The sequence below is a fragment of the Narcine bancroftii genome, chromosome 2 (assembly GCF_036971445.1).
Source record: "Narcine bancroftii isolate sNarBan1 chromosome 2, sNarBan1.hap1, whole genome shotgun sequence".
Classification (NCBI taxonomy): Eukaryota; Metazoa; Chordata; class Chondrichthyes; order Torpediniformes; family Narcinidae; genus Narcine; species Narcine bancroftii.
The window spans coordinates 71028457-71045208 of NC_091470.1; the positions used below are offsets into that span (position 1 = coordinate 71028457).

Genomic DNA, 16752 nt, shown 5'->3' on the forward strand with positions numbered 1-16752 from the left:
CTTTGCAATTAATAAAAATGTTCTTCTCAACTGGAACACACTGAACTTTTATCAGGTGACTTTGTGAGTTGCAATCAAAATGAAGTGGCTTGGCCAGAACAGCAGCAAAATGCATTTCTTTGTCAGTGGGCATGTCCTGAGAATGTCATCAATAGGAGAACCTTCAAAATTCTGACTTTGAAATACAATTGAATCCCAATAAGTAAATAATAAACTTCAAATAGTTGTGCAAGGGAATAATGCTGTGCTGGGCTTCTTAGTAGTGTAACAGATTATGTTATATTTTATATTGTATATATAAATGTTTTAAAGGAGATAAATTGTGGCAATTTTTTTTAGTGTAGGTCACATAAAATAGATCTCATTTAAAATGCCAGAGCTCTGCTCAAGCCAGACAGTCCAGGCTCTGGGTGCCTTTGCAAAAATTTTGAAGAATGCCTATAGAGACTTCACAAGTAGGTGTTAATTGGACATGCTGTGGAGTAATGGATTATTGTTTTGGAAAGCAACAGATGAACAAACTCGGAAGATTAGGTCCAGAGCCAGTCTGTCTGAGTGCAGTTGGCACTCAGAGGGTCATGTGGTTTTCTCTGAGTGAGAGAGAGAGGAATCAGTTCAACAGTTCAGCAGCAGCAGGTGGGACTGAAACAGGACAAGCTGGCAAACTTGTGGAAGACCCTCATTTTGAAGATAGGTTGTGAGTTCTTAGTTCAGCCTGTTCAAAGCCCTTGTGGACCACACAAGAGGAGAGGACTGGCTGCATGATCTGAAAGAGAGGTTATCATCTGGAAAACCCTGATGGGGCAATTTTCTTTGGCAATACACTGAAGTGGCTGATCAGAAGGAATCAGTTGTGGGTTTCCAATGAGCAACAAATCTCTCTCTGAAAACTGACAAGAATCTTTCTGACCAGTAACCATTTACCTTTCAAGCACCAAAGCCTGCTGAAGTTCATAAATGTTAAATTCTGTGTACAGTACAAGAATTGGTTGCAACCAGTGAACTTGGAGGAGTGAGATTGGACTGTGAATCAAAGAACTTTTCTGAACTTAAACACACATTACATATGCGTGTGCTTAAATTAGAAGGGGGTTAAGATAGGTTGTTAATAGTAATAAGTTAAAGTTTGATCCTATTTTCATGTTTAAAGATAATTAAAAGCAGCATTTGTTTAAGTAACATTTGTCTTGGTGAATTTCTATTGCTGCTGGGTTTTGGGGTCCTCTGGGCTCGTAACAGTAGGTCACCTACAAAGATGCATATCTGAATTATTCAGTCATGTTCCAACTGGATCCGCTTTAATGGGAAAAAAAACTATCTCAAGGAAATACAAATAAGGAGCATTTCACTATCCATTGTTTTTTTGTTGTTTATTTTCAGAGGATGGAAATATTATTATAGACAATAGGAGCTGGAGTAGGCCATTTGGCCCGTCGGGCCAGCACTGCCATTTTAGATCATGGCTGAGATGTGTAATGTTTTTGCTGTAAGATTTAAAAGAGACTAAACAATCATGTATTTATATATCTTAATATATTGCAATCTTTTATGTGTATTAAGTTGGCAAATTGATTGATAAAATAGCATACAAAGATCTAGCTGAAAATCACAGGCCTGCATCTGTAATTGAACTGATTAGAATGAACCAGACATGATGCTGCAGATAATTATTGCCCATATCAAGTCATTTTTTGGCAGAACTCCAAAAAGAAGTATGTAGCTGAAGGTGCATCAACATTTGGATTTCTTGCTGTTGATTTTCTTCTAATTCACTTTTAATGTTGCTGTGTCTTGCTTTTTTGAGGAATATTCTTAGACAATTTCCTTTTAAGACCTTGTCTTTCTGAAACTGAGATTGGTAAGTACCTGATGAGATATAGCTGCATGCCCTCTGCTTGCTAAAAGTAAATGTTTCAACTGGACCATTAAACCTGTGCTGGGTTGAATGATGGAAGTTTGGCCCTCGTTACTCCATTGGAATAAGCTTTTCAAATTGCTTCTCTGTGAGTGTTTATTAACTGGAGAGCATTCTTAGAGTATGCTTCTCTTTTCATTTAGCTGCCACTCTTTGCTCATCTTCAGCTCTCTTACCCCTGGATCACGTATTCTTGGGTCTTTGTTCCATTCCAAGGACTTGAATGCATCATAAAGGCAGACAGCCAGCTATAGTACTGAAGAAGTACATTTGTTGAGCAGCACACTGGCAGAGCTAACAGAGCTAATGCTTCACAGTGTCAGTGACCCAGGTTCAATCCTGACCTCCAGTACTCATTCTGAGGAGATTGTATGTTCTTTAGGTGACAGTGTGGATTTCCTAGAAATTCTGGTTTTCTTCCTCATTCCAAACACGTGCAACCTGGTAACGTGCCCCTGGAATGCAGGAGAGTGGCAGAATCTGTAGGGAGATCATGAGAATGTGGGAAGAATAAAAATTAACAAGTGTAAGTGGGTGCATGATGGTCTGCATAAACAGAAGGGCCCATTTCCATGCTGCTTCTCTCTAAATGATAAAATCATTCAATTTAGGTAGTCAACTAAGTTTGTACCTGCTCTCATAAGGAGATAAAAATCACATGCAATGTTTCATGAAATTACAAGTGCAATTCTCTCAACATCCAAGATGCAGTTAATTCTTTTCCAGCATCACCACGATGTTTAACTAATCATTAATTTCAATGCCTTTTTGAGAGCCAATGCTATGCTCAATTGGACCATCTTATTTGTAACAGTAATTTAGCCTTTAATATGCTCTTTATTGGCATTAGCACATTAAGAGCTTGTGAAAGATTTTTTTTATTTCAAATGTATTTATGGTCAAGGCATAATAGAAAGTAAAGCTCAAATTACAGTACTTGAATTATGTTTTATTTCTTTATTTAGAATTGGAAGACTTCCACTGAAGGGGAAGAGTATGAAGCTGAAGGTAAGAATGAGTTACAAACTGATAAAATATTCTGTAAGTACTGAAATCCTAGCTTACGGTTCTTAAGCATCTGCCCCTGGTACATTAGTGTTGATGAAGTCCAGTAGATTGATCCCCTTATCAGAGTGACAGCATGGCTCAATCATTTGTCATGCTTAGTGAAATTCATCGATATCTGCCATCCAGGCTGCATTCCAATGCTGCATTGCCTTGTGTGCCTCCTCCGAGAGTTGATAAACATGGAAGAACTCCACTTCAACCCATGGGAGACCTCCGTATGTTGTAATTGTAAAGGATTATCAAGTGATAGAATGCGGGAAGAATTCATGGAGCTGGAGTGGATGTTGAGGACTTTGAGAGCTACTCCCTTTTGCCTTTATGCCCTTCGGCATTGCTTTTCATTTAATCTGTCCTGCCAGAAGGGTAGATTGTGCTGTCTGTAAAGTATGATTTTTCTGAGTCATCAAGCTATTGGTTGGGTTGTCTATCAGATTCCAGTCTCCATTTGGTTCTGTGAAGAATATGGGTCTAACCGGGAAGTATGATGTTTCCATGTATAAAAGTAGTGCTTCCAATGACGTCACATGGTTCATCTAATTTATCTTTCTGTGCAAACTCAGTAGTACAATGGAATGAAAGGTCTTGATAAACATTTCTGAGGCAGTTTAGAGTCATTGTTGTGAGTGTGGTCAGATGGAAAATTTACTCCCATGAAGGACATAAGTGAACTATTTTATCATAAATTAATGGGAAGGTTGATTCTAAATAGGATACCAGTTATAACTAGAACAGAAAACAGATCAACAAGAATTGATACAGCTCTAACCAGACTGTGAGACATTGTAGATGCTCTTCAAAAGTGAAATCATAGATCCAAAAAGATCAACGATGGCTGATCCCAAATAAGGAATTATGTCTTTCTATTTCTTTCTTTGGCTTGGCTTCGCGGACGAAGATTTATGGAGGGGGTAAAAGTCCACGTCAGCTGCAGGCTCGTTTGTGGCTGACAAGTCCGATGCGGGACTTATTAATTATTATTAATATTATTTAATAAATAATATTTATTAATAAATAATAATTAATAAAAATATTATTAATAATTAATAATTATTTAAAAAAATTATTAAGGTAATATTAAGGAGATCCTTCATCCTCTCACCAGTGGAGGAGACAGAAGCAAATACAAGCAACCAGATACTGGGTTCTACAAGAATCCATGCTAGCAGAATTTCTTTTTAGCATCTATGTCTGACAATCCATCTACAACAAAGTACAGCAAAATCCCTCGTATCCGACACCGACAGGAATTGCGGATGGCAGATGTGCAAATTTTCCGGTTGACTGAAAATCCGGTTGACACTCTTATAATATCTAACTAATATATATGTATTAAGAATACAGTTTAAAAGACAAAATTGCAAAATGTAATCTGGGAAAAAAATCAGTAATGTAGTTGTTACAGGACATGTTAGAATAGTCATGGATAAAAGAGATAGATTGTGGGGGGTTTAGTGTAGGTTATACTTCACAAACAGAGTAACACTTCACAAAAGACATCTCATTTAAAATTCAAGAGCTTTGCTGAAGCTAAATGTTGACTTTGCAGAAGCAATGGAGAATGATGATCTACTGTGTTTGGGCAATAAAGTCCAGGCTCCGAGATACTGATAAGATCTTTCAAAGATTGGGTTTAGAGCCCGGTAAGAAGTCTTATGGTTTTTAGAAGCAGAGAGAGGAAAAACAAACAGGTGACTTCTCTTTTGTAGATGGAGAGAGAAGTCAGTTCTACAGTAGCAGTTGAGGCTGCAAAATGGCAAGCTGGCAGGCTTGTTGAAAAACCCTATTTTGAAGATGGGTTGTGAGTCCTGTTCAAAACCCTTGTAGTCCTTACAAGAAGAAATGGCTGGCTAGAGTGTTTCTCCTGAAATAAGGGAAACGAGGAACTCTGTGGTGACCAGGAAGAAAAAGTCATCATTTGGAAAACCCATGATGGGGCAGGTTTCTTCAGCAAGACACTAAAATGACTGGTTGGAGGAAATCAGTTTGTGTGTGTCCAACAAGAAACAATTTTCTCTCTGAAACCAACAAGAACTTTCCTGAGTGGTAACCATTTAACTTTAAGCACCAGAGCCTGGTGAAGATTTATAAATGTTAAATTCTGTGCAGAGTATGAGAATTGCCTGATACCAGTGAACTTGGGGAAATGAAAAGTGAATGTTTGTCCGTGAAACATAGAACTTACCTGAACATATAATATACACATTACAAACACGTGCGCTTAGAATTAGAAGGGGGTTAAGCTAAGTTTATAGTAATAAGTTTAAAATTGATCTTGCTATTATGTTTAAAGAAAATTAAAATCAACTTTTGTTGAAGTGACTGTTGTCTTGGTGAATTTTTATTGCTGCTGGGTTTTGAAGCCCTCTGGGCTCGTAACAAGTGGGGGCTTGTCTGTTTCAGATTGAAATATTTGGAGTTTTGCGATCTTAAACTTTTGGAGTTTTTGTGATTTATTAGATAATTGGTTTCTCCAAGCTAATTTAAAGCTTGTGTGTGTGGAAAAACAGCAGCAATGGATGTTGGTACATTTTTGTTGCACCCATCACCTGCAGAGTAAGAAAAAAAGAGGAACTAATGGTCATTGCTAAGGAATTGAAGCTGGCTGAAGCCAAGCATTGGATGAAGAAAATACAAATACTGAGGATTATAGTGAAATATATAGGTGAGGGAAAATTTGTTGAGAAAGACTTAGACAATTTTCTGCTGGGTTTTGGAGTACTCTGGACACGTAACATAATCCTTAAATATGTAAAGTTCACTTTAATTGGGTAATTCCCATAACTTGCATTTAAATTTAAATTCAAACCCCAGTCGCTGGTGCTGTAACAGTATTGTTCTAACTGCTATGCTATCCATGACACCATCGTAATTAAAACCCCCTCCCCCAAGTTTACAGATAAAGCCTTACTAATATACTTAATAAAAATATAGACTCTTACCAGGCAGGATTAAGGAGACACTTTGGGAGAGTCACCCCAGTGACAAGTGCCATTAGCCGACTCTTCATCCTGGGTGCCGCTGTTTTGTTGAGAACTTTATTCCAACAGCTGCTGTGGGCGGGGCATGGCCGGAGCACTCTTCTGACTGAGCGCTTGCTCCCATCTTCACCAAAGGGATGTGTGTTGCTTTAGAAAATATTTACTTTCACAATTTTAAACTTGTATTTAATTTTCTAATTTCCATGTTTTTTTTTGCCAGTTGTTTGGATTGTTGGTGGCTTGAATTTTGGATACCAGGATTTTACTGTATTTCTTTTATCTGTGCCAATGGCAACTGTTCAATTAAATAAGAAATACTGCATCTCTGTTCCACCTTGGTGCTACTATGGTATACAAATGGATCAAGATTAACTGGGGAATAATCAATTTGGGAACCTAGATTAATCATTCCACTTGGGGAGGATTCGATAAAATTTACTGCAAACTTATAAGAAGGGAGCACAGTTAGTATAGTCAGTAGTGCAATGCTATTACAGTGCCAACGACCTGGGTTCATCTTTTAGGAATTTGTACATTCTCCCTGTGTCTGAATGGATTTCCTTAAGGTTGACACTAAGATTGGAGGTGTTGTGACAGCAAAGAAGGTTTTCAAAGCTTGCAGAGGGATCTGGACCCGCTGGGAAAATGGCAGTTGGAATTTAGAACCATAGAACCAACACTACAGCGCAGCAAATAGGCCATTTGGTCTTTCTAATCTGTGCCAAAACATCATTCTGCTAGTCCCACTGACCTGCACCCATTCCATATCACTCCAGACTTCTCCTATCCATGTATTGATCCAACCTATTCTTAAACTTAAAAGTGAACCCACATTTACCATGTCAGATGGCAGCTCGTTCCACATTCCCATATCCCTGAGTGAAGAAGTACCCCTAAACCTTTCCTCTTTCACCCTAAAGCCATGTCCTCTTATATTTATCTCTCCTAATCCAAGTGGAAAGAGCCTACTAGCATTAAATGTGGACAAGTGTGAAGTGTTGCACTTTGGAAGGACAAATCAGGAAAGGACATACACAGTAAATGGTAGAGCACTGAGGAGTGTGGTAGAACAGAGGGATCTGGGAATACAGATGCCTGTACATAATTCCCTGTAAGTGGCATCACAGGTGGATAAGATTCTTAAGAGAGTTTTGGCATATTGGCCTTCATAAATCAAAGTGTTGAGTACAGGAGTTGGGATATTAAATTTGTATAAGGCCAAATTTGGACTATTGTGTACTGTTTTGGACACCTTCTGTAACTAGAGGAAAGATGTCAATAAGATAGAAAGAGTACAGAGAAGATTTACTAGGATGTTGCCTGGACTTCAGGAAGGTTAAACAGGTTAGGACTTTATTCCCTGGAACATAGAAGAATGAGGGAGATTTGATAGAGGTATTTAAAATTATGAGGGGGATAGAGTAAATATAGATAGGCTTTTTTTCCACTGAGGGTAGGTGAGATACAAACCAGAGGACATGGGTTAAGGGTGGAAGGAGAAAAATTTAGGGGAACGTGAGGGGAAACTTCTTCACCTAGAAGTGATGGGAGTGTTGAACAAGCTACCAGCTGAAGTAGTGAATGGGGGCTCAATTTTAATATTTAAGAATTTGAACAGGTCCGGAAGGGAGAGGTATGGAGAGCTATGGACTGGGTGCAGGTCAGTGGGACTAGGCAAAAAAAAATGCTTTGGCACAGATAGAAGGGCTGAAGTGTCCTGTTTTGGTGCTGTATGGTTCTAAGATGCTCCAGTTTCCTCCCAGCCTCCAAAAACATATGTGATTTGTAGGTTATCTGGTGTATTTGGGGCAGCACGGGGTCATGGGCAGGAAGTGTGTGTTACAGAGCTATATCTCTAAGTGAAATTTTGAAAAAGCTAGCCTTCATTTTGATGCTGATTAGCAGTACCATCGAGGGAACTGGGTTTAGCACTCTAAAGACATCCCCATTCTTACTGCTGTAAATCCTTTGAGTAACATTGTTAAGTAAGCATAGGTGTTGTTTCTTTCTGCACAGATGCTGCACAACCTGCAGAATATTTCCCACACTCTCAGCCTTCATTTCAGATTTCTTTTTCATTTTCCGGAAAAGTCGATGTAGCCCCGAACTCAGCAATGAGATAGATAATTGGGTGTGTAATAAATGCTCCTATTTACATGCCTGCTGTTCCTAAACAGGCAATTCTTGGTCTTGTTCATCACACCTAACAAAAGAGTCACGAGACAATGGAGTAACTATTAAGTTGATAAACTGATTCAGACTGGAAGGATAGGCGTTGTTGGAAAATGTGTCAATGAAAACATTGCCCCAAGAGTAATTGAACAATGCCAGAAAACATGGGATGAACTGCCTGTCACCTCAGGTTCTTCAGCAACCTATGTACCAGAATATGAATTACCCTGTGATTAAACTGATCATGTTCAGTTGAGATATAAAAACTGTAATGTCACACTGAACAAGTTAGAGGACAGCCAGATTGCATTGGATACACTGATCGCCTTCACACATAGAGCATGACCAAGTTGTATCAGTGACGTTGTGGTCTGCCATATGAATGAAGTGTAGCTGGCCACCGTGACAGAGGTGCACCAAAGAAAAGGTACAAGGACTGCCTAAAGAAATCTCTTGGTGCCTGCCACATTGACCACCGCCAGTGGGCTGATAACGCCTCAAACCGTGCATCTTGGCGCCTCACAGTTTGGCGGGCAGCAGCCTCCTTTGAAGAAGACCGCAGAGCCCACCTCACTGACAAAAGGCAAAGGAGGAAAAACCCAACACCCAACCCCAACCAACCAATTTTCCCTTGCAACCGCTGCAATCGTGTCTGCCTGTCCCGCATCGGACTGGTCAGCCACAAACGAGCCTGCAGCTGACGTGGACTTTTTTACCCCCTCCATAAATCTTCGTCCGCGAAGCCAAGCCAAAGAAAGAAAAGAAGAGACACCAATGGAGTATGTAAATAAAGAAATTGCCTCAAGTTGTGGAGTTTTTGGCTATTCATACAAATAATTTCAGAAAAGTGAAGTGATATTAACAACTGACATGAGAAATGTAAGCCCAGCTCATGACGGAAAAGTCTAAATAATGAATTTTTTGGCCCAAATAACATTTCAAACTTTTTATCTCATTTCAGGCCAGCTAGTATCTATAAGACCAATTTTCATTGACTCAATTTCACCCTCTCACAAGCCACAGTAAAAATTGTATCTATGTTTTCCAGGCCAGTTAGGATTTTGGAACCCAGATGATTTGAATACTTCCCAGAATGTGTTTGGTGCTGACCCCAAATGGATTGAAGAACGACTTCAAGCAATTGCTGAAGAGCTCGGAGTCACCAAAGACAGTTACCTGAGCAGCAAAGAGTTGACTTCCATTTGTGATCAATGTGGACTTCTGAATGTAGATGCAGAGGTGAGGATTTTTAAGTTAATAATCACCTGAAACAAAAATCACTCTTTTAATGTTTAGCCAAGGCCTAAAGCCCTTGAAATTCAGCCACGGAGAAGATGTTTTTCAATCATAGACTTTGAATGTAAACTGGATCACTGAATTCAGTTGGGAATTAAGTGTTTGCGGTACCAAATAAGAGAGTTGAGCAGCTTCTTTCATGTATGTGCTGAACCTTCACATGAGAAGAAGATCCGTGTGTCTATTTGTTTATGCACAACATCCATTTTTAGCTAACCTGTGAACTTCAATCATATACATAATGATTAATGTAGACAGGATAGAAGGATGTGGCTAAACAGAAAGCCCTGCACCTGTGCTATATAAGGTAACTATATTTCATTTGAAAGTTTTCATGGTCTCACTTAGATCTGAAAGTATACCTCATTGCCATCATAATAACTAGCTCCTAAGGCAATTGTCATTAATTCTCAAAGGGAATTAATTGGTCGACCAAGTTTCTTGAGTAAATGATACTAAAATGGACAATATAAATTCAGACAACCTGATGTTCCTGCAGATTGAAACACATTTGGCAAATTTCCACGCTCATAGCTATCAGTTGAATTTGAATGACAGGGATTTAGGTCAATCTTCCATATTAAATTAATTGAAGGGTGGTAAATAGCAGGATTTTGCTAGAAATTGGCAATTATACGGAGGGGGATTCCAAGTGGGTTGCTGTTGAGAGTCCTATAGTTCTAATTAATATTCAGATTCAAAAACTAATAAAACCTGTAAGTGTTAATAAATTCAGAGGGACTGTTGATTTCGTAGAAACATCTTGTAGACTAATAGAACAAAAAGAGAATGTTAAGAGAAACCAGGGTAAAATGCCACGGATGGAAAAATAATGCAGTGAATGATGTTGTAATTCCAGGTTATTCAGCTCCAAGAGACTGGTTGGGGGGAGGGGAGATGATGTTTTTTTAAAATCTTGCCATCATGGATTTGTACCCAAGATGGTGGCACATGTTCAGGGCAGTGAACCAAGAGGGGTTGCAGACTCCATGGGAGGCACAGGCCACCAGAAATAGGAGAACCTCCCCCCAAACCCCCCACCTGTTGAGAAAGAAAAGCCTGGGAGACTACACTACATAACAGTGGCCATGATAGCAGATCAAGGGGTGGGGTGGTGGGGGGGGTAGAGCTCAATGTCTGAGGAACCCACATAAACTGCAGGTTGTTGATGACTTGTAGTCGGGGGACTGGCTCATGGGAACCAAGTATCAAAAGCAAGATTTGAGAGGGGTCTGAGGGCAAGAAAGGTTCCTGAAGAGCCTTGGGCATTAAGGTTTAGATCTGGAGCTCGGGTTGCCATTGAATTGAACCGGAGTCTGTGAGGCTGTGGGAGACGAATCCACAAATACTCTGTTTCTCTGAAAGCGATCCCATTTACTTCTTTCTTTTATTGTCAGGGGTGCTGGGCAATGCAAACAGAGACTCATAGTTTGCTTTACAACAGACAAAAGTTAATGAATTTTGTGTAAAGTATATTTTCTGTATTGTTACATGACAATAAAAGGAATCTTGGTAGTTATGGGTAGTACAAGAGGGAGGATGCTTCTGGAGACTACTTTCCCTCTGCTATAATTGATGGAGACCTTGCACAGACTAGCTCCATTTCTTGCATATTTACGCTAACTCCACTCTTCCCAGAAAAAAAGATAAATAGAGTTGCCTCTCTCCCTCTGTTTCACCCACCAGCACCTGCATCCTCTGAATTTCCACCAGCTTTAACACGATCCCATATCTCCTTACTTCTGCTTTCTTTCATGACTCATTGGTCTACCCATCTCTCCTTACCTAGCACTGGAATTGTCTTCTATAACCATAGGAGATGTAATGCCATCCGGGGACCTAAACAGCCCTTCCTAGTCACCTGAATCTCTTCCAACCACTCCTGCTCCATATGGTGTGGCCTCCACTACAGTTGTTATATTGGTGAGACCAAGTATACACTGGGTGACTGTTTTTTGGAGCTATTATAATAGCCATCTCATGCTTTCAGTGGCATATTTTAACTCTCCTTCCCATTTCCACATCGATTTGTCTGTCCTTTGCCTTCTCCATTACCACTGAGAAGCTTAATGAAAATTGGAAGACCACCATTTCATATTCTACTAGGGTAGCCTACAACCCAATGGTTTTAATATTGAGTTTTCCAATTTCAGGTAACCCTCAATCCTTTGTTCTTCGACCTTTGTTCACCTTTTCTATTCCCTCTCCTTCCCTTCCACCTGGTTCCATCACCTTTTTGCTTCCTCATCAACTGGTTTCACCTCTCACCTACCAGCCTTGATCTCTTCCCCTCCCTGGCCTCTTGCACTGCTTTTGACTGGCAATCATTCCTCTTGCATCTCAGTCTTGGTGCAGTGTTTGACCTGAAATATCGACTTAAACTGATGCTGCTGTCTGCTGAATTATTCCATTGTTCTGTGTTTTGAAGCTTTTTGGAAGTGACCGGTTGCATTGTAATGAGTAAGATTGAGAAGAGGGTTGACTGCTTGAGGACATTATACACAGTAATAAACCTGCTGGCTGGAATCAAATCTAGCAGTCATCAGCAATTTAATTTCTAATCAATTTATCAAGCAAGATAGTTTAAATTGATTTTCCTATTCAAATAGAGACAATTGAACCTACTAAAATAAGCATGTCTTCCCAGGCAACACATACAAGTAATGATGCATTAAAGTTGATTGCTCTTGTGCTGTTCTTTTTGATGTGGGCGTATTGGTTCCCCCTAGTGGTTAGTATAAACATTGATCAGAAAGATGCTCCACACTTCTGCTGTTTTCATTAACACTTAGCTTGCTGGGCCATCAGGATAACATTGCATGATTATTTTGGATTAAGATCATCTGTGCAACTATATGTGGATTTTTTTTTCTTAAAGGATCCCTGAGCTTTTTATGGATTGGATTCCAACGTGGAGGCTCTTCATCCAAGAATTTCTCTCTTTAATTTACTCTGGCATGATTTTGTGTGATTGTTGCTTGAAGTTTCAGCATAGAATATGTCTTCTTTCACTTTAATTGGAAGTCAAATGTATTTATTCCTCAGAGAACACAATTAGTGGTGTATCAATGCACACTAAAACCGATGTAATATTTCTACAAGCTTTCTCTTCTTCTTTGGCTTGGCTTCGCGGACGAAGATTTATGGAGGGGGTAAATGTCCACGTCAGCTGCAGGCTCGTTTGTGGCTGACAAGTCCGATGCGGGACAGGCAGACACGGTTGCAGGGGAAAATTGGTTGGTTGGGGTTGGGTGTTGGGTTTTTCCTCCTTTGCCTTTTGTCAGTGAGGTGGGCTCTGCGGTCTTCTTCAAAGGAGGTTGCTGCCTGCCAAACTGTGAGGCGCCAAGATGCACGGTTTGAGGCGTTATCAGCCCACTGGCGGTGGTCAATGTGGCAGGCACCAAGAGATTTCTTTAGGCAGTCCTTGTACCTTTTCTTTGGTGCACCTCTGTCACAGTGGCCAGTGGAGAGCTCGCCATATAACACGATCTTGGGAAGGCGATGGTCCTCCATTCTGGAGACGTGACCCATCCAGCGCAGCTGGATCTTCAGCAGCGTGGACTCGATGCTGTCGACCTCTGCCTTTCTACTTTCTACTTTACATATAAATGACCATGTACCATTTCGGAAAATCTCATCCTCCCAAATAGAATCCACCAAGCAGATTTAAAACTCAGATTTGTTAGTGCTGCTCTTGAGACAGTGCGCTTGGTTTTACAGGCTGAAAGGGATGGTTCCTTCTTTACTACTGGGGCTTTGTTCTGACACCAAACTTTATTCTGACTCCACTCTGTGACCTGCTGAAGGTCCAACCTACTGTCAAAATCAATTGTAAAAGGTTGAAAAGAATAATTTCCCATTTTATAATCAGAGAGAGATTAGCAAAAATGGCATTAATGAAAATATTCTGGATTTACCAGCGATTTAAATTTTTTTTTGCTGGGGTTAATTTCAATAAATGACTCATAAAATATCTGAGAAACTGGATATTGTGATTTTTATGAGAACATAGGTCATGAAATCACCATTTTATATATATTTTTATGCCATATGCAAATATCATGACCTTTCCTGGTTGACCCTGTTCTCATGGGCAGCTCGTTACTCCTCCCACTTAATTCCCCATAAAGGCTGTCATGCCACAAGCCTCCTCCAGTTCGAGTCTGAATCAGTGTGAGCGCCAACACAGAGATGCTGTCCATCTTTTGTAAATAAAAGTCTTCAGTCTCAGCGACTTCATTCGTTGTGTAATTGATCGTGCATCAATATACTAAATATAGAAATTAACTGCATAAAGTACATTTTGAATAGTTTGTTTTCACATGATGGAGTCTGTTGACATTCCAGTGGTAATATTGGTATTGCTTCTCAATGTTCACTTCTTTGTAATAGATTCTAGACGACATATTTCAGAAACTGGACCAAGATGGATTAATGCGTCTTGAAGATTTCCTTCAAGGTATCTTTAAAAAATCAGCTCCTCCTTCTGCTTCTACTCCATACAGGCAATTAAAAAGGCATCATTCCTTGCAGGTAATTGATCTGTAGATCAATTGTTGTGGTATTGTAGTAGTTTCGCTACCTATATTCAGTTGTTGTCTCACTAAGTGGTTCATTTTTTAAGTTGTATTTTAATCTAAAAGAGCAACAGCAGAAAACTCGCCACCTTCTTCATTTTGTTTGCATTTACTAGAAAGTATCTGAGTGAATCTGTCGCCGTGAAAATTTGTTTTCTTTACTAGAATTTTAAGGAAATGTGGGTTGACTGAGTTTTGAACCAAACTAAAATTTCTAATCACCAGTAATTTCCCTTTCACTTCAGTGTTAATGGTGTTATTAATTCCACATTAATTCAGAGATTCAGAAAAAGGTGTCAAAAATATAAATATGCTTCTCTTACATTATATTAATTTTTTCAGGCTGTTGGGAGCCTATTTTCATTGATCCAAACAGTGGACAACATTCCTTTCTGTAGAATAGTGCCCAGTTTGTCTTTGTCCTTGTTTACAGGGCCAAGCCTCTTGATTTCCAAGTAAAAGCAAAGAAATGATGGAGGAACTCAGTTGGATTCATTGAAGTCCTTGAAGAAGGGCTCAGGCTGGAATGTCAGTTATATATTTTTACCTCCTGTGGATGTTGAGTTCCTCCAGCATTTCTATGTTTTTACGACAATCACAATATCTACAGATTTTTGTGTTTCATTCGATTGATTTCCAAACCCAAGAAGTGCACTTAACAAATTTCAAATGCAGTAATTATAGTTTGCATTCAGGGTCATGGACATTTCTTGCTCACTGGTTGAATATCCACTTAATGAAATGATGGCCTAGAAATTCAAAGTCAGAGGACACACATAATTAACATCATGAAAGTAACTTTCTGTATGCAAACTGTGTGCTAATTATTCAGTAAACCTAAAGAACTTCACATAAGCATATTGTATCGAAAGTTGTGCACTCAAATTTTGTGTACAAAAATCACATTAAATTTAAATTGATGCCTGAAAACTACGTGCTAAAACTGAACTTATGTGATGACTGTGAAGTAATTTTAAAGTCATGAACGCAAGAAAGCCATTACTTGGAAATCAGATATGGATTTAGGGATGGAGAGATGACATGCTGAATTGCGTACTTGTATTCCACTTGAGAAAATAACATAATTTATTGTAATAAGCATCCTTTTTAAGTATGAAGCCCATATTTACAACACGTTCATTTGAAAATTTGGACTCTTTGAAAGCCTGTCCTGTTGGTAACCCCCCCCAATTCCATTATTATTAGTATTGAGATTTTATATTTCCTTCTGACATTCTCCCATCTCTCTTTTTTTTTCTTTGATATATTTTGGGGGAGGGTGGGTGGGGAGAGGAGAAGGTATGGAGGGATGGGTTTTATATATAGATGTGGTTTTAAAATTCATAAATATAATATTTTTAAAAAAGCAAGGTAAACTAAAAGTTGTGTTCACAAACATGGGGGAAGAAGCAGATTTCAACCATTTGGGGCTTTGCATCTATTCTAACATTTAGCAAGGCCATGACCGATCCTTTACCTCAGCAGAACATTCCCAGACTAATTTGATTCTCTTAAAATTCCATTGACTACTGTCTTAAATAGTAAGCAAATATACTCAGCAAACAAGTCTCCAGAGAATTCTTGGATAAAGATTCACTGCCAATCTCTTATATGAAACTGTAACTCTTAGTAAAGAGTCATAGGAAGTCAAGAGTCATACAGTATTGGGCAGGCCCTTCGGCCTAACTTGTCCATGCCCACCAAGTTGCATTCTGGGCTATTCCCATTTGCCTGCCATTTCTTTCCAGATACTTTATCCATGTGATTTAAATGGACAACTAAGTTTGGAATGTGACGTCTGGATAATAAGCCAAATGCTAAATTTATTTGGGCATTAAAACCTCACAGTAATGTCACATGGTGGAAATAGGGTTGTCTACACAACCATACCAAAAGGAGGATTGAACTGTGGAGTAAAAAGGTCATCTTCTCAGGGATAATTCTGAACATTGAGCAGAATTATCTACAGTACTTAATTTGTCTCTCCAGCTGCTCATTAGTAAGAACTGATAATTTCACTTAATGGGTAAGGCAAAGGGAAGGGTATGTGTGCGACTGTAGATTTTCATTATCACTTTCTCACTTGGTTCTACTGTGATGAGTGGAACAGATGGTGGTCAACATAAGATCATGCTCATAAACCATATGGTAATCTTGTGTGTGTCAGTGTGAGTGTTGAGGTGTAAAGATAGTGGGCGCTTGGAAGTGTGTGTGCAGATGGGTGTGAGTATGTTTTTGTGTTAGGGACTGATAATGGTGATCCAGCACAGTTTGGACAATGGGGCACGCAGACTGGGTAACAAAAATTTACTTGAGGTGACAAGGGGATCAATGTTATAAATGTGTCTAAATCCAGATTTAGTGAGTAAGTGTTGGCCTGGCAGTGGGAGAGTCATGAGGGCATGCTTTGTTATTAATTTAAGAGTTCTGATCAGAAGCTATGATGTTATATTTTCATGTTTAAGCCTTTTGATGGAAGTGGACGCCGCACTGCTTCTCCATCTGCCATGACCAGTACCATAGGTCTTCATCTTTTTTCATGTTTGGATGATGGGACAGGATATACCTCAGCAGATCAAATCTTGGATGCCTGGCAAAATGAAGGAATTGCAAATGGCCTTGAAATTCTAAAGGTATTAACTTCTAAAGAGTTTGAAGTATTTTGTGTGTAAAACATGCTGCCATGTGTTCATTTATTTCTCTTTTTTGATTGTTGAAGTATGTATGTAATGTGTCTCACGTAAGG

General features: G+C 39.3%; 1 protein-coding gene across 11 annotated transcripts in view; it reads left to right on the forward strand.

Annotated features, from left to right (window-relative positions):
- Window positions 1-16752, forward strand: part of nin (ninein (GSK3B interacting protein)) — a 165940-nt gene that overhangs the window by 89040 nt on the left and 60148 nt on the right. For all 11 annotated transcript variants that reach the window (XR_011351382.1, XM_069917054.1, XM_069917056.1 and 8 more), the window contains 4 exons: window positions 2881-2923; window positions 9182-9372; window positions 13822-13962; window positions 16472-16639. Coding sequence is in view for 10 of the 11 variants with exons in the window: in XM_069917054.1 (XP_069773155.1) it covers window positions 2881-2923; window positions 9182-9372; window positions 13822-13962; window positions 16472-16639 (543 nt within the window). In the remaining variant the exon portion in view is untranslated. The remainder of the gene's footprint in view (window positions 1-2880; window positions 2924-9181; window positions 9373-13821; window positions 13963-16471; window positions 16640-16752) is intronic.